We start from the raw sequence: 24,405 nt of genomic DNA, 5'->3' as shown, positions 1-24,405 counted from the left end.
TAGAAAGTGCTGAGCATACACTGTCTTACTCAATCCTTTACAACCATCCTGTGGTATAAATACTACAGGTATTACGATTCCTTTTTCACATATAAGGAAATTAAGACTCAGAGAGGTTAGGCTACTTGTCTATGGTCACAAAGTCACAAAATATCAGGGATAGGATTTCCACTTAGATAGGTCTCTCCTGATTTTAAGTTCAGCATTTTTCTATAACATCGTCGTGTACTCTCAGAAAAGTGCTAGATTAGGCATAATGAAGGGATGGAAGAGCAAAAAGAATTTCAATTCTTACATGACATAATATGACTTAAACAGTAGCTTGTAGCATGAAATAACTAGAAGAAATTAGAGTGATACCATTATCTATTATGCTAACGTACAGAATAGACATAATAAAGCAAACTTGACATTTTTTAAGAAGCAGCAGTAGATATGATGCATCACCACAATTTAATGTGACAAGTTACAATATGGAGATGAAAGGCAGTCTGAACCATGTTTTCAAAAGAAACAAATCTGACAGAGGGGATGGCAAACTAAAAAGGTACCTACAGGACAATCCATGAACCTAATGAGAAAGGGTGATGAAAAACACGTTTTGGTGTGGGTAAAGGGAAGAAAGAACAGAAGTGTTACTGTTGTAGGAACGCACTAAGCCTGAGGGAATGGGTGATGGGTTCTTGATTTAGATCACAAAGCTGTCAGGAAGACAACAGAAGGCTGTGATTGTGATGGGAGAGTTGGGCATGTGGTGGAACTCCCAGCAAAAAGCAAAAATTCTCATCATTCCTTTACTTGTCTCGCTGATAAATCGATAAATGTACCTTGCAGGAGGTAAAAGTAAGAAGGAGGAGAATAATATCTGCTTTGTATCTGATCCCATATTGGATCTGATTCTGACCAAAAAGGCTGGCCAATGACAACAAACTTAGAGAAAGCAACGATGCCACTGCAGAGCTGACAATAACCAAGGAGAGACATTTACATGATCCTTCAGGAAAGATTTCAAAAAGTTCAAAGAAAAGGAGGTATGATCCCACTGATTTTCCTAAAGGGAATAAATGGTTAACATCCAAGAATGAAATCCTAATGTTGCAACCATGAATGATTCCAATGATTTAGGAAAGGAAGAAAAAGAGAGATGTGATTCCACAGGGACATCTCTGATGAGCTCAGTTTTAAGAGGGCATCGAAAATTTAAATGGAAGTAGGGGCATGTAACCAAAGATAAATGTATCATCAAGGTTAAAGCCTAGAATAAGCTGAGGCTTGATGCAAGCTCGAAGGACAACACAAAGGGATTTTTAAAAGCTGCAATGGAGGCAAAAAAACCCAAACCAAACCAAAACAAAGGAACACTGCTGCTTGGACCAGATGGGATGATGTAAACAAAAGACAAAGGGAAACTGATTAAATTCCAATAGTTAGGGGCAACCGAGCTATTCAACTGCTACTTTGCTTCTGTTTTTTTTTCCTCTCCCAAGGATAATGATCTTCATCTTGAAAAGGATAGGAAAAAATAATTAAGCAGGAATTAAAATGCAAGAAAAATAAAAAAGATAGTAGGGGTAGGTGGAGCACTCAGCTGCTATTAATGACTTTGTCCCTTGTCCCAGAAGGATTACATCCCCACGCATCAAAACAATGTGCAGATGTAACTGTTGAACTTCTAAAGGTGATCTCTGAGGAAATGGGGAGAATGAGAGAGATGCCAGGAAGGTTGGAACTGGTCAAATGTTCTCCTGATTTTCAGAAAAGGGGACTAAGGAGTGTTCGGCAAACTACAACTTAGCATCTATCTATAACAAAAATCCATTACATCATGTAGCTTGTGAACATCAACAACACACTACATTCACTAAAAGCAATAAGAATCCATTCTACAGGATGGCATAATCAACAAAGTAAAAGGGGAGGGGGGTAAGACTGCCATAGGCTGCATTTAAAGATGCATACTTCAATGGTCTGGGACATCATCAGTGTGGGTATAAGTATTCATCCAACTCCATAGCTTATGAGAGTTGCTCTGGGCCTAGCCTGTGTCCCAAGTCTTCCTAACTTGATAGGAACTGTCAGAGCTATTCTGCTGGCACAATCTTTGGGACTCAAGGTCACCTACACAGAATGAGGTGTTGCTGCAGTAAGACTATTCGAAGAATGGGAATACACCATCCATAAAGAAAGGTGACAGTTTCCTTGCACTAGGAGGCCATATTTGGAATGTTTTGTTTCATTCTGTGCACCATGTTTAGGAGTTACTGATATCCAGTAAGTTTCCAAAGAAAGGCAACCAGAATGGTGAGAAGACTAGAAAGCATATCATGGAGATGTGGGAAAGACATTAAGGATGTTTACCCTAGGAAAGAAAACTGGTTAGCTAGTGGGTTAGAGTTATTGTAGGGGAGCTACAAATATATGAAGGAAAATCACTTGGGAGGGACATTATTAGCCTTATTTTGCTTGGTTCCAGAGACAAAACAAGTATAGAGGGCAAAAAGCTGCAGGGAGGCAATGTGCGGAATAATTTTCTGGTATAAGATCTACCCAAAAATGGAAGGGCCTGCCCTGTGAAGTAATGAATTCAGAGTTACTCGAGGTGTACAAACAGTGGACTATGAAAGCATTTGATGTATGTTTTAGCAGATCTAAATACTGCACAAGGAGTTAGAACTTAACTTCTCAAGTCCTTTTCACTACTGAGACTGACTAATCGATTTCAGCAGAAGAAAGCCCTTGCCTTTTTTGCTCCTTTTCATTTCAAGTCCTTAGTGGCATGTGATTTTCACCAGACCATTACTATGTCTTCAAGAAGTCACTTGAAGTACAAAATTAGTATTACATAGCATTGTGAAAAGTTTACATGTTCACTTTCAACTAGCAACTTTTTAATCTCAAAGCACTAAAATTTAATGAAGAAATATTGTGGCACTATTAAAAGATAATACAGAAGAATAGAGCATCTGGTATTTTTAAAGTTCCTGTTCAGAGGGAGATTTCTCAAATGTAGAAGGACTCTTTATAAGACATGTATTTTTCAATTGTGTCCATCTCTTTGTAACTCCATTTTTCAGTTGTGTTCATCTCTTTGTAACTCTATTTGGGGTTTTCTTGGCAAAGACAATGGAGTGATTTGCCATTTCCTTTTCCAGCTCATTTTACAGATGAGGAAAATGAGATAACCAGGATTAAGAGACTTGCCCAGTGTCTGAGGTCAGATTTGAACTCTTGAGTCTTCCTGACTCCAGGTCTGGTTCTCTATCCACTGTGCCACCTGGCTGCCCATCTTCATGTAAGTATCAAGCACCTTCCATTTCATTTCAAGAATGAAAGAGTTTGCAATAAAAGTCTGAGAAGTAATAATTTTCCTGTACTCAAAGGTCATCAATTCAGAGCTGGAAGGGACCTCAGACATCCCCCTAGTCCAACCCTCTCATCTTACAGAAGAAGTCAATAAAACTCAAGGTCACATAAGAAAACATCAGTCATGAAATTTGAATGCAGATCCTCTGATTTCTGAGTCAGTGGGCTTCCCCTTTTCCCTGCTGCCTCTTGACTCTCAGGTTGGTCTTTCCACATCTGGAGTACTGATTTCTGTTCTTAACAAGCTATTTTAAGAGAATATCAATAAGCTAGAGGACTTAGCCCAATGGAAAGTAACTACAAAAAGGACAGACCTAGAAACTTAAAATATTGAGGCATGGTTGAAGGAACTGGAATGGTCAGCCTGTAAAAAAGAATATCTGAGAGAAGGATTGTGAATAATAAAGACAGAAGCAGCTCATACTGCTATAGAACTTAAGACTTCACAAAAAGCTTTGGCACAATTAAATTTGTTCTGTGTAATTCCACTGGACCACTGCAGGACCACTGGATGAAAGTTACAGGAAGCAGAGTTGGCTCAAGAAATCTGCACAAAGAAGTAGTTTCTAACATAACAAATCTCAAAGTACAGCTTAAAGAACCCTCAGGGGTCTCCAGACGCTTTTCAGGGGCCCAATGAGGTCAAAGCAATTTTCATAATGATACTAAGATGTTTTAATTTCTGATATGGTAAATACTGATAGATATAACTCATTTAAGCCAAAGTTCTTGGGGGGTTCCTCATTAATTTTAAAGAATGTTAAAGAATGTCCTGAGAACAAAAGAATCTGAGAAAAAGTTCCGTGCTTGCTTCAGCAGCACATATACTAAAATTGGAACGATACAGAGAAGATTAGCATGGCCCCTGCGCAAGGATGACATGCAAATTTGTGAAGCATTCCATATTATTATTGTAAATGCTTTAAAAAGAAGTATCACCTGGCCAAAAGTTTGAATTGCTTTATCTGTTATAAACTGTGTTAAAAATAAATTAAAAAACAAAAGAAAAAGTTCCAACAAATAACCATCCAACAATAGAATGCTTGACCTCATAATGCTGTGAGAAGTGTTTGGACACTTCTGGATAGTCTGGTTAGGAGTATTTTATTTAATTTCATTTTTTAACTCTTTTAAGATTATCTTCTTTTACTTTTATATTTTATTTTCCCTAATTACATGTAAAGACAATTTTTAACATTCATTTTTTAAAAAATCTGAGTTCCAAATTCTCTCCCTCTCTCTCCCTGTATCCCCCATATGTAAGCAGTATGATATGTTATACACGTGCAGTCAGGCAAAACATACTTCCATATCAGTCATAAAGCAAAGGAAGATATAGACACATAAAAAAATCCCACAAAATATATAGTGAAAAATAGTATGCTTCAATCTGCATTCAGTCTCCATCAGCTCTTTCTCTGCAGGTGGATAGCATTTTTCATCATGAGTCCTTTGGGATTGTCTTAGATCACTGTATTGCTGAGAACAGCTAAGTCATTCACAGTTGATCATCGAACAATAGTGATGTTACTATGTATGATGTTCTGCTCACATCAAGTCTGCATCAGTTTGTATGAGTCTTTTCAGGTTTTTCTGAAATAATCCTGCTCATCATTTCTCATAGAACAATAGATTTCATTAATCACATACCACTAGTTCAGCCATTTTCCAATTTCCAATTCTTTCTCACCACAAAAAAGAGATGTTATAAATGTTTTTGTACAAAGAGGTCCTTTTCCCATTTTTGTTATCTCTTTGCTGGGTCAAAGGATACACACAATTTTATAGTCCTTTGGGCATATTTTCAAATTATTCTCTGGAATGGTTGGATCAGTTAACAACACTATCAATAACCCATTAGTGTTTGGTTTGGGATATTTTAGAAGGGACTGCTGTATGAGGAGGAAGGTTTAACCATGTCATTTGTAAGGTCCCTTCCAACTCTAAGATAGCATTATTTCTAGTATTAATATTTTAAACCACCTATATAAAATATTGCTTTTATAATCCTAGGTTTCGTTTGACCTCTACAATTTGGACTATTTTACTATTCTGAGTGCAAACCTTTTACTTCACCAGAAGAAAAAATAAAGAACATTGACTTGGATGAGTGACAGGTCAGGATTTTCCCAGAGGGAGGGCAGCTGCTACAACTCACTATTCTCAGAGTTCTACGAGTAAGCCTTGTAATGACTAGCTGGGCTGTAGTTCATAAGCTCCCAACTGGAGTACTTTACATGAACACATCAGTTGCTAACATTTAATTAACCTTAATCAGAACATTTGCTGAAAATGCAAAACAAACACATAATATTTACATATGATCCCACTCATAAACCTCAACTACATACTTCCACCCATGTACTCAGTGTCTATGGGGAAAACAGGCACACATTTAAAGTTCCAGGGCATTAAGATATGAAGGAAAAAAGTGTGGTCAAAGCAACTCATAACTCTGGAACTACAAACCGATGGGCATGGCTTCTGAGTTGATCAGATGCTTCTACTGTTAATATGAGCTGAGCCACACTCCTGGACACTCTCCTTGCTGGGCGTAAGCTCAGCTGGATGAGCTCATCTGTTGGACTGTTTCTCTGATACTCTATTTCTATGCTATTCCTATGCTGAGCTGGGCTTGTTCCACAACAGTAACTTTATTATCCATCAGGTACAGCTTAAGGTTTAGCTGATGGCTTCATCTAAAGTAGTGGCATGCTATTTACTCTTATACTAGGTTTGATAAAGGCCTGTTCAAACTCTCCTCCTCTGGCAGCATTCTTTTCTTCACATCTCGGTAGCTCTTCTCTTCTCCTCTCCTCAACAGAATATGGCAAGAGAGCAAAATATATCTTCTCTACTCTTCATTCTTTTGCTCAGCAGCAGGTGGCAATAGAGAGAGAATTCCAATCTCTTTGGCCAACCAAATCTGCCTGGTGACAAGTGACAATACAGAGTTAAGATCTCTCTGATACCTTTTTATCTTCTCGGCTCATCAGCAACTAGGTTTTCTCTGAGAGAGATCTCACTTTATCTTAGGTTAGTGACCAAATTCTCATCTCCTGTCACTAATTCATAATCAGGTAAAATACAATTGTCCTATAACCATAAAAGAATCCCAATATTCACATTTCCCCAATTATTATTAACTTCAGAGCCCTTCCATATTTGATTTGTGAATGAATCTTTAAAGCACAAAACACTAAAGCATATTTTGTCCTGCATTTATTCCATAGTTGTATAGGCAGTCATAAGTAAATGAAAAAATGCTGTGGGGGAACACCAAGTTGGCTTGCCCAATACTCTCTGAGAACAAGGAAGCAGAATATCGCCCCAGACCAGTGAACCATTAAGAGTCACTCCCCTTTTACCTGCTTTTAGATAGCTCTTCAAAACGAATCTGCTCTAAATAAAACACACAATATGGGATTTTATATTCACTATAACTTTTCTGTGAGGTTGCTGTAGAAAATCATCTGTGAAAGCTTCCTTACTACCTCACATTTTGATGAAGGATAACCTTTACAAGGACCGTTAGTATGAAGACTTGGCTTTGGCAAGAAAGTAGTACATCAGTTAGACATTGACGATTTCTTAGTTTCTCTCTCCACACACACAGACACACAGACACACACGTATTTTTGTAAAATCAATGCCTCTAAGATTTTCTATTCTTCTGAAAGTTATTTTGAGAACTGATCCCTTAGTGCCTTTACAATTTTGCTACATCCAACATAGATTTCTTTGGTATATAATTAGTCAGATCCAGGCCCTCTTTCCAACTTCAACTTAAGTGGCATGATCATGTGTGATGAATGTAGCAATTTGTTACTGAGTTGGTAGGATCCACATGTGATGCCTGTCCATCAAGATCCACGCTATCATTACTGATATGAACATGGCACTACAAAGATACCGGGAGATTTGCTTATTATATTAAGAATTCCAAAAACATCACTGACTAATAAATTAATCCCAATGTGGCATAGTGGATAGAGCAGAATTAGGAAGATCTAGGTTTAAGTCTCATCTCCGACAGATACTGACTGTGTGATCCCGAGTGAATCACTTAACCTCTCACTGTCCCCAAGCCATTCTCTAAGATTCTTAATTTAAAGAGAAGGCCCTATGATCTCATCTCTCTTTCTCTGATACTCCATGTCTATGCTATTCCTATAATAAGCTGGGATTGTTCCACAACAGCAACTTTATTATCCATCAGGTACAGCTTAAGGCTTAGATGAAGCCTTCATCTAAAGTAGTGGCATGGTATTTACTCTTATGCTCAGTCTGACAAAAGTCTGTCCAAACTCTACTCCTTGGATAGTGTTCTTCTTTTTTTCACCTCTCAGTAGCTCTTCTCCTTTCCTCTGCTCTCCTCTTTTCAATAATGGGAGTTCCCTCTTCTTGGGAGAAAGTTTTACTAGTACCAAGGAGACAGATGAAATGATAAAGGTTGGTTGGAAAAAAAAATCTGAAAGCTGGAAAAAGAACATTATATAATTAATTCTTTTTTTTTTTAGCAGGGCAATTGGGGTTAAGTGACTTGCCCAAGGTGACATGGCTAGTAAGTGTGTCAAGTGTCTGACACCACATTTGAACTCGGGTCCTGCTGACTCCAGAGCCAGTGCTTTGCTCACTGCACCACCTAGCTGCCCTTAAGTAATCAATTCTCAATAATCTCACTCTCACATGATCTTGTATGCATTTGTATTTATTCTCTTTATATTTGCTCTGTACTTATTTATATGTGTACTTTTTGTGTCCCATGTTAGAAGATAAGCTCCTTGTTTCATCTGTTATATTTCTATTTCCAGGTCCTATGATTGTCACATAGTAGGCACTTAAATATTGCTGACTGACTGATGCTAATGGAGGTAATTGAAGAAATCCAAAACGGTAGAAAATTTAAAAACCCAGCTGAATTTGGCTTAGTTTGGGTGAATATTATTTTAAACTTACATCTGAACATAAAGGATGTCCAATACTGTAAAAATTTCCAGTGCTTCAAACAAAGTAATAAATCAAAATGATAGGTTTGGATTAGCTGATCCCTAAGATATCACCCAGCTCTAACATTTATTGATTCTGAGAATCTAAGTCACATCACAAAGACTCAAATTAAGGAGCTGTCCAGCTTCTCAAATTCATATATCCTCTCATTTTATAGCTCTGTCTCCATCTCCTCTGAGGCACAATGGAAAAACGATTGAACTTGAAGTCAGGAAGATATGGATTCGAATCCTACCTCTGTCATTCACTGCCATGACCAGTCATTTTACCTCTCTGAGGGCTGGCTTTGTCATCTGTGAAAATGGGTCTAACAATATTTATAGCACCTTCCTTCCTGGGTTGTTGTGACTCAACTGAGACAATGTATCTAAAGAAAAAAGACAATGTATCTATTTCCTTTGCAAATTTTAAACAGCTACACAAATGCTAGTTACTGTTGTCACTACTTTAGATTGATGCAAAACAAAAAAATAAGTCGCCGTAATCCTCTCTATACATGTGCATCCCTTGCTCGATATGTTTGCTTCAAGGGAGGTAAATATGTTCCCCACTAGAGAAGTGATGGATGTAGAGTGCAGAATGAAACACACACACACACACATACACACACATACATATATGTATTTTTGAGGGAATTAATTTTGAATATTTGTTATAGAAATTTGTTTTTTGTTTTTCTTTTTCAATAGGGTAAGGGGTGAGAAGGAGAGAAAATAGGTTTTGCTAATTATTTTTTTCCAAATACAGAGGTGGGGGTGCTACAAATGTGAAATGTTGCAAGTATTTTTGGATAAGACCACAGTATTATAAGCTTTACTAAACGATTTTTTTTACAAGAGACTTCTCATGAAAAGAGCAATCTCTAAATATTTGTAATGTAAAAACAAACATACCAATAAAACTTCAAAAACAAAACAAAAAAGGAAGTCAACTAAACCTTAAATTCTTTTAAACACCAAGAGACTATAGGGTACAGTTAAAAATAATAAATGATCATCATTTTAATAAAAAGGTTATTTAAAGTAAAAGAAAGGGATAATGTCACCAGAAACTACCAAAGGCATTATTTAAGCAGAACAGATATTACAAGGAAAACTGAAATCTACATTTTTTATGTGACTGATGTACATGGAAGGCAAGATTTGTTGCTCATAGTTAACTGAAGGCAAGATTTGTAGCTCATAAGAAATAAGGTGGCTAAATGAATGTGAATGACCCTGAAGAACCAGTAATATAAATTCAACAAGCATTCATTTAAGGATCTGTCATTTTCTGGGTACTCAAAGGAGGCACTAGAGATATAAAAGCAAAATAGGCATTCCTCAAAGGAAATTATATTCTACTGGCTTAGTATTTTATGCTTAACATGTAGAACAGTTGAAGCTTTAAAATTTTTTTGCAGGCTAAATGAAACTGTTTAATTGTTTACTGCTTTGTTTTAAAAGGCAGGAACTAGGTCATTACACTCTGCATTATCCTGCTGTACCTGTTGAAACCATCTGGAAGGGTAGGCAATTGATTTGTGGAATGGGAGCAGTGGCTATTACCACTAACAATGATAAAGGAACCCATCTCTCTGAGGCTTCCTGTCACCACTGTTTAAAAGCTGAGCTAGCTTTTAAACTAGCTATTTCTAAACTAACCCCATACTGTAGAGCTAGCTGCTCTGTCAAAGAAAGAGGAGGAGATCCAGGGGCGACCTTTGCAGTGCAAAACAAGGCTGCCAAGAGGGTTTTGGTTCCAGAGTTGACTTTTCCTGTATGTCTGTATTCCTTTGTCTTCTGTGTGTCCCTGGGAAGACTATTGGGAACTGGGTTAGACACAAGCTGCTGGAGGTCTTTACATACTGATTACCTCAAAAGAAGAAAACAATGATGTTCCTGCGTCATAAGATCAGAGACAGATGCATCACTGAAAAACCCTTCTGATAAATGGTAAAAGGTGCTTTTCAAAAGAAGAAATCTAAGTTATCAACAATTATGTGAAAAAAAATTTTCTCAAATCAAATAAATACAAATTAAAGTAATTGTGAGATCCCACCTCAAAACTATCAGAGAGGGAAAGTTGACAAAAAATGAAAATGACAAATTTAGAGGTGTTGTGAGGAAACAAGGCGAACTAATGCACTGATGATGGAAGTTTGGATTGGTCCATTTAGCTGGAAAGCAATTTGGAATTATGTCCAAAAAGTCACTAAATTGTGCATACCTTGTGACCCAACAATGCTAATACTATGTCTATGTCCCAAAGAGACCAAAGAAAGAGAAAAAGGAACCTTAAGTAAAAAATTTATTTGTATACGTGTGCGTGCGTGTGTGTGTGTGTGTGTATTTATAGCTGCTCTTTGCTGTAGTAGCAAAAAAACTAGAAACTAAGAGAATATCTATCTATTGGGGAATGGATAAAAAAGTTATGACACATGAATATAACAGAATAATTTTGTGAAAAGATAGAATGGATACTTTCAGAGAAAATTGGGAAGACATATAATGTAGCAGTGAAGCAAGTGTAACCAGAACGATTTATACAATAACAACACTATTAGGAAAAATAACTAGAAGAGCTTAAGAACTCTGGTTAATGCAATAACAAACAATTCCAGAGAACTACTGAAGCATGCTGCCCACCTCCTGTCAAAGACATCAGCACTCAGGGTAGAGAATGAAATATACATTTTTGGACAGAGCCAATACAAGACTCTGTTAATGTAAATCTGTTGGGAGGATTTTCTCTTTTCTTTCCTTTCTTTCTCTTTCTTTCTTTCTTTTTTTGGTGTGTGTTCATTTGAGAAGGAGGAGGGAGAAAAAAATGCTTGAGAAAATAATAAAAAAAAACTGAAACAAAACAAAAAAGCCCTTTCTCAGCCCCTCCTTACTATTTTAAGTATGTATGTGAGAGAGATCACAGGAACGTATCACCCAGACATTGTGGTACCCTGACAGTGCATTGTATATGGGATCACTATGTAACCAGTATTCAGTGATAAATTAATTTTTAAAGAATTTTTAAGGATTTCCCAATCTTATCTTTTGTCCTGAAAGTCTAGCAAGTCATTGTATACTAAGATGTAAATGAATGAATACAAGTTCTCTTACTGTCTCTGTGGACTTCGGTTTTGAGAGAATTCTGAATCACTGTCTTTTGAGGATGGAGAAACCTTGTAGGTATAAAACACATCTTCTGTTTCTGTAAGGTATGTCGTTTCACTTGCAAGGTTATCCGCAGATGAATGCCTTGGTTTTCTAATTTCATGACGTAACCTAGGACTTCGCCTAAAGGAAAAGGGGTGAATGCGTTAATTAACTCAAATTCAATCTGAAGTTTTATGAAATATAAATGATGCTATTTTATAAGTTAACTTATTAGGATTAGAGGCTCACCATGCCATTGGGCAGAAACACCAATATGTTAGGCAAAACGATGATATATGGAGCAGCTGAGGAGGGAAGAAAAGTGAAAAGGAGGAAAAGAAGTGGAGACATAGTAGGAGGAGCAAAGAAAGGAAAAAATAGTGGAAGAAAGAAAGGGAGAAGAAAAGGAAGAAGTCAGAGTGACAGAGCAGGAAGGAACTTTCGATAGCCTCATTTTATATATAAGGATACAAAGGCCTTCAGTGTCACAGTGTTAAGATGCAGAACTGAAATTTGAAGTCAGATGTTCTGACTTCACATTACATTCAGCACTCTTTCCACTATATCGTATTATAGAGAAAGATAAACAGAGGACAAGGAAGAAGAAAAGATCAAGAAGATAAAACCAGAAGGTAACAACGGGAAAGCAGAAGAAGAAAGGAAGGGGCAGAAGGAATGAAGGAGAAAGATGAGTGAAAATGCTATCCTTGTGATCTTTTGAGAGATATTTCTATATCTTTGAGATCATGTATTTACTGCCTTTTGTGTGACATAAGAGTTAGTGGTTAAGCAGACCGACTACGCTGGAATGCCAAAATTCTTACATTAATCAGAGTTTCCTGAATAGCTTGAAATGAGCCTGAGATGGCAACCTTGACTAATAAACTTCATCTAGAATATCCAACTAGGCCAATCCAAAATTAGGATGGATGGCCTGGGGGGGAAAAAGTTCATTTCCTTAGGGCTTGGGAAAATGCTAGTTAGCACTAGCTAGTTAGCTAGTTAGGCACAATACTTTAAGAAGCTTGCCAGCTACGCAGCTGGTGTTGAAAATAACATTTTAGATACACTGTTGATTACCTGAAACTTACTGTTTTGTTAGTTTTGGTAAGAACAGCACTGTATCATGCTTCAGGAGGAAGGACATTAAATTATTATGTTCCTGGCAACCCACGGAACAGGAAATCAAGGAAACATAATTATTATATCTGTTTTTATCACAAATATGTAAATGGTTCCGGGATCTCATCAATGTGTATGTACATTGCAAATGCATACAGAAGCAAATCAAAGCCCATCTATGCTTGCCCATAGTTTGCAGGTTTTATCTATGACCTCCCAGTACTTCACCATAGGGGATCCATCCAAAGGTTGGAGGCTTACTTCTATTTCTCCTGACATGTGTATAGGAGGGGAGCACAGAAGCTATGCACTGGCTATTCCTTATTCTAGCCACATAACCAGACCATCTTCTTTATTAATCATGTATTTTTAAATGATATTCTTTATTCTAACTCTTCTTTGTAACTCCTTGTTATATGTTACATTCTGTTCACAAGCACCATGTGCCTCTCTGTTGCTTTCTTGGTGAAACCAATTTTTAATACACTTGATAAATGAATAGAATGTTTTCAGAAAAATTTTGCATAGGTAGTAAAAAGTAGGCACACAGATTGGTAACAGTTGATATGGTCTTGGTTGCTTTTTTTGGCATTAATAAGTTCCAAAAAAAGGTGAAGGGCTTAGAACCTGCCACTATAGTGGAGGCTAAGAAGAAAAAAGACAAGAAATCACTTCAGCAAACTCAGTAGAGTTTTAGTTCCTAGAGACTGGTGAATACTATTCAGCCACAGTTTTCCCCCTGACGGTCAGCTTGTGTGAAGTCCTATCTCTTCCTAAAAGGGACCTCAAGCCTAAGCAGGGGTCCACTTAGCCCCATCATGGTCAGGATTAAAAGAATATCCTACTCAAATAAGTATAAGTGTTTAATAATTTTCTATATGTGTACCACAAAGAAAAAAATTCCAACAAAATCTCTAGGAAAAAATTAAGTCCAACATTTTTTTCTATGCCTTTGAGATTTTCCCCTCCTTCAAATATCTTATGAATCAATTCCTTTAGATCATCAAAACTGTGTCACTTCCAGCATGATCTCCTCAATGTACACTCGGTATATAATCTAGCTGTTTTTCTGTCTTTTGTCTCTGAAATGCCATTCATTTCTCATCTGTTAGCCCACCTGAGCTTGATATGTTACAGGCCAAATATGGTGGCTCTCTTGTTTTTAAAGCTGCTTAAAAAAACTCATTATTAAAATCTTTGCAGATCTTCCCCAGATTTCTTCATACTGATATCCTTGGGATGATTTTGCTTAGTTGGGTCTCTTGCCAAGCTTTTTAAAAACTGGTTCTACTTTCCACTACTTCTCTCTGTTTTATAAGGCAATACCATTCACAGTCTTCCACCATTATTCTCCAGAAAATTTTACAAACAAGTTTATAATCTAAACCAGCATTAGACTTGGTTACCATCTCTCTCTGGAATATATGGTCAAACATTACTGATTAAGGCATTTTGAGGTATCTCTTGGTCTCTCTGTTATGGCAACTGATTTATATCAGTTAAACTTTTTATGAAATTATTGTAGACTATGTTCTTTCTTCCACCCACATCCTATTTTTCACCATCGGTAACTTGTTTAAATAGGTCAGGATGGAATAATGTTAATAAACTACTCTATCTTTTTCTCATTTTTATTCTGTCTTTAAGCTCTGAACTAATTTTGATCTTTGCTCTAACAAGGTGATGGCTTGACTATAAACAGACAGCTTATTCAGTAATGACTATCACATAAGTAATAGTCATTTCCTGTCTGTTAAAATATAATCAACTTCATTTTTGTGATGTTACTCAGTGCTTGTCATATCCCATGCCCACCTAGTTTTTTCTCATAGAAAGTATTCATGATATACAAAGTGTGAGACTTTGGTATAGTCTCTGAGTCTTTAGCTTCTTCCATTCATTTGTCCTGATCCAGATTTTCCAAGATTTCTTGCCATCTTTATTTATTTTCATTTTCCTTTAAAATCACTGAGCATCAAAGAAAAGTTGATGTAACTTGGAGGGTCTTCATTCATCTTCTCTACCTCTCCATTCTCTGTGGTAGATGCTGGTCTTTTACCTCCTATTATTTTCATGGTGATCCTTTTGGGAACACTTCAGAATGTTGGAAAATGAGCTAACTAAACATCCCATGAAATAATAATTCCTATTTCCTTTAGGTGGATGATTAAAATGCTACTCTGACTATTTCCCTGGTTCTTCAAGGGAACCTGTGGGCCATCCTTCTGTATGGCTGCAATATGAATATGAAGTTATTAATGTTTAATTAATTCCAAACATTAAGGAACTCATTAACTTCCTCTAGTCAATTGTCTGCTCATGGGTCACTGGCCAACTGGACCAACTATCTAGAGGACAAACACCTAAATTTAGAGATGGTCTAAAAACGAATGATTCTCGGCACCCTGTGCTCTCTCCTCTGCTCCCTTGCTGCCGTGACCACAGAAGTGGCAGGTGAATGCACAGGACTAAGGCCATTTTGTATTTTTCTTTCTTTCATAGTCTGCCATGGCCAAATAATTCATTACTAAATGGTCAGCCTATTGGTCTCTGTAATTAATCTGGTCTTTAGAAAAGCAGAATCAGTCTGTTTGCAGGGCCTACTTGAAAGCCTTTCTGCCACGGTAAATCAGCCAGAGCTTGTAGTCTGCTAATATTGCCTTCCAGATCCCTATATATAACCTCCAAGGCAGAATGAGCCATCAGAATTACACTTTCTGGAAAAATATCTGCACACTGAATAAAAAAAATAGACAGGTAGTATAGAATGGTGGCCAGAGTCTAGGAGACATGACCTAAGCCTTCTCTCTCACATACAGCAGCTATGAGAGCAAAGACAAATTATTTAATCTCTTAGTGCCACAAAGCAACTCTCAAAAACTAGAAATCACATGGTCTATCTGCATTGATGAATAAAGTGTCCACACTGGGAGCACCCTCCACTGATGAAGCAATTAAAAAAAAAAAAAGCTTTGATGTGGTCACTTGATGGCATTCCTATGAGGAGAGTGCCTGAACTACATACCATATGGCCTTGGAGAAGCCTATTTTGGTTGCTTAGATGCCTTTTAAAATTCTTGACTGTTCTAAAGCTGATTTGCCCTGTACATGACCTCTAGAAGAGAATTATTACTGTACTTACTAATTTTACCTCTTCTAAGCTTCAAGGTATAAACTTCCAACTAGCTATTAGCTATCTGGCTTTGGTGAACAAGTCTGCTTTATTCCATCACTTCATGGCTTCCTAGACTGTCAATCACAGTTCCTCTAAGGGTGGATTATTAAGATTATTTCTTGGCTGAAATAATCCTTTTCATTTAGCTTTATAAAAAATTTTATGTTCGTCTCTCCCTGAATTTCCACCCACCCCATCAACCATCCCCTCCCCTGCACCACTCCCCACCAATCTAACCACCACTATGTATTTTCTAGATTATTTGGGTCACCTTTCTCTGGGTCGTATTTGGTTTTTGATGGTGTTGTTTTAATTTTTTATTTTAGTTCCTCCAAAACTTTGAATTATGGAGTGCTATCATCTCAGAAGAGTTAAAATTATGAACAATCGGAAGGGTGATGGAAAGGTTTTGGTGGGTATAAGCAGGCTTGTAGCATGTTACCCATGATGACTTGCGTGCAAGAAGTAAAGGAAAGATATGAAGGATGGGAAAAGGAGGTGGGCTGGTCATATAGCAAGAATGATGAATGGCCTGAGTGACACACTGGTACCCTTAGGGTATTATTACTCACAGTTATATAGCGCTTTAAGGTTTTCTCACAACAACCCTGTGTGGTAGGGAAAAACAAAAACAGAAAAGGAAGGCCTCGAGTAATTGGAGAGCTCTTCTACTGATGATTTATGGGAAAATGTGGATAAGAAGTACACAAGATAAGAAGGGACAAAGGTACTGTAGTCTGATTTCAGTATAGATGGATCATGGGTGACAATTTTTTTTTTACAACAGGATAATATTTTTCATTTCATTTCCCCTTTTTACACTGTCCCATCCTTCTGTTGCTCAGCAACATTTAAGGTTTGAGGTCTATACAAAATTATCTACAAAAGTTCACCAATACTTTTGGGCTGTAAAAGACAGCTCCAAGCTCATCCTTCTAGGAATATCTGGATATCTCCCTAAATTCATGGCCACCAATGAAAGACATATTTTATACTAGTATTATGTAGCAAGTTATTGTAAATACTTAAGATATAACTACTTCATGCATTAACTGAAAAGAAAACAAAATCTGATTGCTAGATGTGTTAAAGTTTAGTCCTTTTCTTTGGATTAGTTTGCATTGGGAGGAAATGAATGTTCACTTATGGATGGTGAGGTGAGAGAAATGACTTACCAGTTGGGAGTGATTGGAGGAGATCGAGAAGGAAGACTTTTGGTTTCTAAATGCTCTACAGATAAAGATCTCCTCTTGGTTGGATTCCATACCATCCCACCTATCACCTTCCTGCAGTGCTGGTTGTTTAAAGACCTAAAAAACAGATGTATTTTGATTTTTATGAGAACACAAAATGTAAATTAGCAGTATATATGTAAGAACATATGCTATCAATGAAGGGTTACTTTTTCACCACCACTTAAAAAGGGCAGATTTTTTCACTAAAATTACATCTCCAGGTCCTGACTTTTTCCATACTCTATTTCTCCAGTAATTCCACATATTCAAATTTTTCAATCAGGCTTTATTATAGTATAAAGGAATATGAGATTATGATCAAACAGTTAAAGATCCTAAGTTCAGTCTTAGCTTTAGTTTGGATGCAGCTTTAGCATTAAGGGAAAGGTAGGTATCCAATGATATTTTCATGAATTCCTTATTTTCATTTGCCTTTTATGAAGGTCCTGATAAAATTATAGTTCTTTGTAACAGCCATGTCTGAGTTTACACTTTAGTGTTAAGCCAAGTTGCCAATGTTAATCTCTAAATTATTGGGGGAAAAATGTCCCCAAAACCAATACGGTCCCTTTCTGTGTAAAACTCTAGTTTATCTTTTTGGGGTTTCTGATTCTATTCTCCCTCCCCCCCACTTCCCTATCTACTCATGTTCTTCAATAATTGGTCACAATTCCAATAGATTCTGACCTAAAAACACCCACAAAAAAATGCATTCTCTGTACAGTCCTTGCTCTGGAGTCCTGTTTAAGATATTGTTCAAATAATTCTTGTACTCCATTAGCATTTCCTAAGTTTCCTCTCCATTGGTGTCCTTGGCCTCCATTAGCAATTCTAAGAAGCCTAATAAGCTCTGGCTCCACCACTTTGAATCACTGTGTACTCAATTCTCTCCACTTTGCTCTTTCTCTTCACATCTAAAAAGGATTTCTAAAAACCTGCTGCCCTTTGTTGACTTTCCCAAGTGGTCTCATTAGTTCACTTTACACTATTTCTCCCTGTCATAACCAGTTCTATGCCTGGTCTCGTCATGGGCTGCAAATGACCAGGCACCAGAATCACAGTGTGCCCTAAAAGGGGCATTCAATCTCAGGTAAGGGTATGTCCGTGTGCGTGTGTGTGTTTGTGTGTGTGTGTGTGCGTGCATAAGTACACATGCACATGAGATGTGAAGTAGATTTATCTAATACACCAGAACCAGATTAAAATATAATTGGGAAATATTTAACAAAATAAATAAAAATACAAGAAAACATGGGAAAACATTTATAACATAAACATAGATAAAATTAACAGTGTCAATATCCAGTCTGCAGGGATCCTTAATGTACAGTTTAGTGGACTGTTTCTGTTTGAGTCTGACACCACTTGGAAGACAAAAGGTATCCATGTTTTTCTAAGATCACTGAGCACATCATTTCATACAGCACAAGAGTATTCCATTACATTCACAGACCACAGCTTGTTCAGCTACTCTCCAACTGACGAGCATCCCCACAATTTCCAGTTCCTGGTCACCACAAAGACAGCTGCTATAAACATTTAAGAACATATGTTTTTTTTCTTTTTCCCTAATGATCACTGGAAATAGACTTAGTGGTATTGCTGGGTCAAAGTGTACAGGTAGTTTAATAACTCTTTGGATACAATTATCTGGATTGCTCTCTAAAATGGTTGAATCAGTTCATAATCCCAGGGCTGGGGGAGGGGGAAAAGGGGAAAAAAAGAAGTTTTCATGATAATTTTGTTGCATATTTGAAAGGAAAAGCAAGTTGTACATAGCAGATTTGCAGTTTCATGTGCAATCATCTTTTTTATTGTACTATATTGGGCAATACTGTACCATATTGACTAATAAGTGATAGGCTATATGTATGTCAATGTTAAGTAAAAATATTGCATGAAAAAGAACTTTTCCTGTGTTATCTGCTAGCCTTCACATGCTACCTGCAGCTTCCACAAAACTTCCCCCAAATTCCCATTTAAGTGATGGGGAAAGTTGCAGTGTGGAAGGGATAACTATTAGCTAAAAATTAAAAAAACTGACCTGACAGGATTAAGTGATTAACACTAGGGAAGGGAACAAGCATTTATTAAGTATACGCACTATGTGCCAAGCACTGTGCTGAGTGCTTTATAGCTATCCCAGACTAAAAGTACAGATCCTAATTTAACTCCTAAAGGCTGAGCAAACTACAAAAACATCACTCCTCTCTGACCTAGACTCTGGATCTCTTCTACCATGCCCATGTTCTTCATCTTGAATTTCGTACACTGGAAATAAGAAACTTTCTCTCTCTCTCTCTCTATGTCTCTCTCTCTGTCTCTCTCTCTCTGTCTCTCTCTCTCTGTCTCTGTCTCTCTCTCTGTCTCTGTCTGTCTGTCTGTCTGTCTGTCTCTCTCTCTCTCTCTCTCTCTCTCTCTCTCTCTCTCTCTCTCTCTCTCATTGAAGAAACACTTCCCCAAAATCTCCATTTCAAGAGGACTGCCAGATCAGTTGTGTCTCATTCCTCCCCAGGTTGTACCTAGGATCTCCTCTCCCAAGGCTCTTTCCCTCCTACTGGATAGCTGGGTACTTCTTCCTCCATTCTCCCTGCCTTATGTGTAGTCTTCCCCCCATTAGGATTTAAGCTCCTTGAGAGCAGGAGCTGTTATTAAGTACACCTACTTTTTTCCTACACCTAGTATACCTATTTATTCCTGCCTCTACTTTGAGCTTAGCACAATACTTGGTACAGAGTTAGTACTTCTGCTGTTCAGTTATTTCAGTCATGTCTGATTTTTCATGACTCCATTTGGGGTTTTCATGGCAAAGATACCAGAATAGTTTGCCATTTCCTTCTCCAGATCATTTTTTTTTAAGATGAAGAACTGAGGCAAACAGGGTTAAGTGATTTGCCCAGGGTCACACTGCTAGTAAGTGTCTGAATTCATGAAGATGAGTCTTCCTGACTCCAGGTCCGGCACTCTATCTAATGTGTAACTAGTACTTAAAAAAGGTTTACAAATTGATATTACTACCTCAAACAATACAACAGAAAACACCAGACTTCTGGCTGGTCTCAAGCAATTGAGACCGGTGTTGATGAAAGTGGCTCATTTTTATGATGAATGTCAAAGTCCTACTATAGCAGATGTTGTTGTGTTCGTCCTTCATTGCCAAAGAAGACCATACCATCAGAGAAAGGATGACATGACTCACACTTGACTTTGCTTTGAGTGAGGGAGGGCTCTGAATCCAGTGACCAGATATTCACCAAGATGACTGGAAATGACTCAGGATGCTATATAGCAGATATAGGTGAATTCAGTGCCCCTTGTTTTAAGCACTAAGAAGTAGAATGGTGGATTTCAGTCAAGGCTTCACCAGTCATGTGGTCTTGCTCAAAGAATTGATCAGTCAATATTGACTAATTGTCAATATTTGTCTGTTGCTTACCATATGCCAGGGATTGTGCCCACTACAGAATCAAATCACTGAAATAATCTGAGCCTCAGTTCCTTCATCTGTAAGATGAGGTTAATAACAAACTACCTACTCCACGAGGTGTAAAAAAATGTTTTGTAAATGATAAAATGTCATATAATGATAATAGCTAGTATTTGTATAGAGCTTTAAGATTTGCAAAGCACTGTTACACATATTCCCTCATTTTATCCTCACAACAACCTTGGGAGGTAGGTGTTATTATTATCACCCCCACTTTACAGAAGAGAATACTGAGGCAGACAGAGGTTAAGTAAATTACTCAGAATTACTGAGTTAGTAAATACTGAGGTCACTTTTAAACACAGGATTCCTTGACTCCACAGCCAATACTTTATTCATAGTACCACAAAAACAACTCTAAATAGTGACAGTCTGCACAATGTTATACATATATACATGTTCTTACAATTACCCTGTGAGATAGGCACTTGTATGAGTGTTACTATTAACAAAGTGAAGCAAAGCAGATGAACTATTTTCACATACTGTTAATGCTACACTTCCCATAAAATAAAACCTTTGCTGATTTGAAAATTTTATCATCTTGGTAATTTTCCACACGCACGTTTCCCCATCACTGATAAATTACAAGTGGAAGGGTGGACAAAGACATCTTTGGTTCTACCATATTTTTATTTTCCATTATGGATGATTTCCAAATGAGAGGGGAACCTTAGGATAGAGAAGTTATTATATTGGTAGGAAATGGTAGTGTTCTCTTTGAGGAAGCAAGATTAGGGTCATGGTTCATAAGGATGCTGCCCCAACTCTTTTTTGCAGATGGAAAAATATGAACCACTGAGTTAGTGATGCAGAAATAATGCTGAGAAGTCAAATGGCACAAATAAATATAAACAAGATTTTCTGGAGGAAAAGAAAATTGCTCGGGAAAAGGATATATTGACCTTTGGATTCAGTAAGCAATTTCATGGAGACAAGCATGGTGGCAGGGTCTAAAGTTCACTCAGCTACATATCCTTCATTTCACTTTTTTCAAAACATGGCAAATGATAGGAAAAAGCCTGTTGCCATCAGGGACTTCCCCCCCACTTGGCCTTTCCCCTACACTCCCCCCCAATTTCCAGATTATCTCCTGGAGTCTAGCAAGCATCTAGTCTAGTGTCCTAGATTATCATCTGCAACTATCGTTACAGACACAGCTAGCCAGTAACTGAAGCTTAAAAAGGCAACCCTCAATCACTTCCAAAGAAAAGGGAGCTCAGAAATCAAAGGTGAAGCAACTGAAGCCACAAGGTACTCAGCAAAATGTATGCCCACCATGCAATGACGTCAACACGGAAACAGAAAAAGCATGTATGAATAGGGGCACAGCGGGGAACACTCAGACAATATCTCCTGGGTTACTCCTCTACCATCAGAGCCACCTAAATTAATCCACACATTTGTGTGGATTCTGGCACATGAGGGCCAGAAGACATCTGCTAATCTACCTGTCTTGGTGCAAATGGAGGGAAAGTTTCTGTACTGTAATTACTGTGTGAACTACAGGTGTGAGGCTGAAGCGGTATTGTGGAGAGAGGTAGAGAGGTAGAGAGGTAGAGAGGTAGAGGTAGAGAGAGAGAGAGAGAGAGAGAGAGAGAGAGAGAGAGAGAGAGTGTGTGTGTGTGTGTGTGTGTGTGTGTGTGTGTGTGTGTGTTTCACTCCTAGGTACCATGTTCCACAAGGTTTGAGCTCAGGAAGATTTGACCCTCCTTGTGATTTCCCAGGAGAGCAGAGATTGCTGTATGAGGGAGTCTGCTGATTTGTGTTCATCTGTGGTTTATAAAAGCAAAGAAAAACAGACCTGGTCTGGTGAGGAAGCCTGGATGTATCTCAGCTGCCCAAGTGATGACTACTGCCCTACTTGATATCTATTTCCAAACTGATAGCTCTCCAAATTGCCTGGGACTGGAATGATAGTTTGCTTTTGCCAAGTACAAACAAGCCCCATCAGTCTGAATGTGAACTGGTCCTTAAAATGACCAGAAAAGCAGTAGCAGGAAAAAAAAAACACATAGGTCCCACTGAGTTAGGAAACCTACATTTTGTGGTACAGTGGAATGAGCCTGACTTTGGTTCTTGAGGACCTGAGTTTAAATTCTGCCATTGTCACCTACTCCCTGTGCAACACTGAGCAAATCCCTTACCCTGTTTGGGATCCCCTTTCCTCAACAGTAAAACGGAATGGGAATGAACCAGATAGTCTCCAAGGCCTCCTAAATCTACAATTCCATGACTATATTTACATCTATTATATTTCATCTTATGAGTCTAGCCCACCACAATCTTTTCGAGTCTTGGCACCACCAGCACAGTTCCGTGTCTTCAGTTTGGTATGGAAGCACTGCTCTCCCTCTGAGGGGCTTCTCTCAGGACAACGAGTCAGCAGCTCCCAACTAACCAAGTTTCCCCAGTGAAACTAGCATGGTCAACTCCACATCATGCCCTCACAGGACTCAAATAGTGAATAAGCCACTATTCATATAGCATTTTCAGGACTGTAATGCACCCTTCCATTCATCTTCTTGGGTCCCCATGACCACCCTGTGAGGGGTAAGTATGACTGTTCCCATTCTCTGTGCCTCTGCCACAGGAAAGGACACAAATTCCTCACACACCCAGAGAAGAAAGGTTATTGCAGTGACTGCAAGGCATCTCCCGACTTTTTTGTGAGAAGGAAATATGTTCCATTATCCCAGATCCTTGAGATCACTTCTCAGGGGGATAGAAGAGGAGGACTTCTATTGGTAAAGCCCTTGGAATGGAGAGGGAAGGGTCATCACTTTCCTGACCAGATGAATGTCTTGCCAAACTGGGAGGTAGCTATGCTGGGGAAATAGGCACGCTGGCAGCAACACTTTAGGAACTGTCCAAAATCAGATTTTTGGATCCTGCAGCTAGAGATCCCCAAGCTCCAGAACCTTACTGGGAACTGGTGGCAGGTCTTTGCAACAGAGATTTCCATTTATCTAGTAGTGGAAATGATATATTTCAAACATAGCCTTCTTTTTATAACTTTAAAAAAAATCAATAAAGCATACTCACTTCTTGGGATTTTTAGAACCTAATGTCCAGTACTGGGTTTGGATATTTCTTTCATGAGATATTGTTTTCTTTGCCTGAAAAAATGTATGGTGGTCCACGCAGGATTTCCATAAGTTTTTGCAAGATCTATAATTTAGCATATTGAAGGCAATGATGTGCTCTCTGGCTTCATCCTGAGGGGGAAAACAATCCTCACTTAGTCTGTGCAAAAAATAACAATATTGGTAAAACATTGCAATTGCAAATAGATAAGAACTGACAACATTATGGCACTGTACCAATAAATAAAAGATACCTCTAATTTCTTGGAGGGAAGGCCAGGATAAAAAATAAAAGCACCATTTTCAAACTTTTAAGTTGTAACAATAGATCCTCTGTGACAAGTGATGATGATGAACCTTCACTCCTCTCCAGGCCACACTCCTGCCTCTTCTCTTTAGGACTTCCCTCTACCCTGCCAAAGAAACTTCTTCAACCTGGAAACTCACTCCACCCTGGACCACCAGCAGCCCTTGTCCCTACAGGCTCTCTCTCTGATTGGCCAGTTCCTCTCAGAAGCTCCACTTTAAGTAGGAGGTCCAGACCAGCTAGGGCTTCATTGCTCTTCAGGCTGTACTCCTCACTCATCTCTATAGGACTTTTTCTATCCCGCCCCTAACTCAGCCATCTTCACCCTCTCAACTCCACGCAGCTCCCTTTTATGTTTTCCTTCATTAGAATGCACTCCTTGAGGGCAGGGGATGTCTTCTCTGTTTGCTTTTATAATTTCAACGCCTACCATGGTATTTGGCACAGCTCTGACATTTGGGCTTCATGAATATGAGGTCTCTAAGTGGA

General features: G+C 38.1%; 1 protein-coding gene and 1 non-coding gene across 7 annotated transcripts in view; one reads left to right on the top strand and one right to left on the bottom strand.

Moving 5' to 3' along the window:
* Positions 1-24,405, bottom strand: part of PTPN3 (protein tyrosine phosphatase non-receptor type 3) — a 302,221-nt gene that overhangs the window by 55,060 nt on the left and 222,756 nt on the right. For all 6 annotated transcript variants that reach the window (XM_072596700.1, XM_072596701.1, XM_072596699.1 and 3 more), the window contains 3 exons: positions 23,569-23,741; positions 16,977-17,111; positions 11,469-11,645 (listed from right to left, as the gene is read on the bottom strand). In XM_072596700.1, coding sequence (XP_072452801.1) covers positions 11,469-11,645; positions 16,977-17,111; positions 23,569-23,741 — 485 coding nt within the window. The remainder of the gene's footprint in view (positions 1-11,468; positions 11,646-16,976; positions 17,112-23,568; positions 23,742-24,405) is intronic.
* On the top strand, positions 4,167-4,273 carry LOC140497964 (U6 spliceosomal RNA). The gene has a single exon (XR_011964959.1). It is a non-coding gene; the product is annotated as a U6 spliceosomal RNA (small nuclear RNA).

The sequence above is a fragment of the Notamacropus eugenii genome, chromosome 3 (genome assembly GCF_028372415.1).
Source record: "Notamacropus eugenii isolate mMacEug1 chromosome 3, mMacEug1.pri_v2, whole genome shotgun sequence".
NCBI lineage: Eukaryota > Metazoa > Chordata > Mammalia > Diprotodontia > Macropodidae > Notamacropus > Notamacropus eugenii.
Note: the sequence above shows the minus strand (reverse complement) of the source record. Positions and strands in the feature narration are given on the sequence as shown.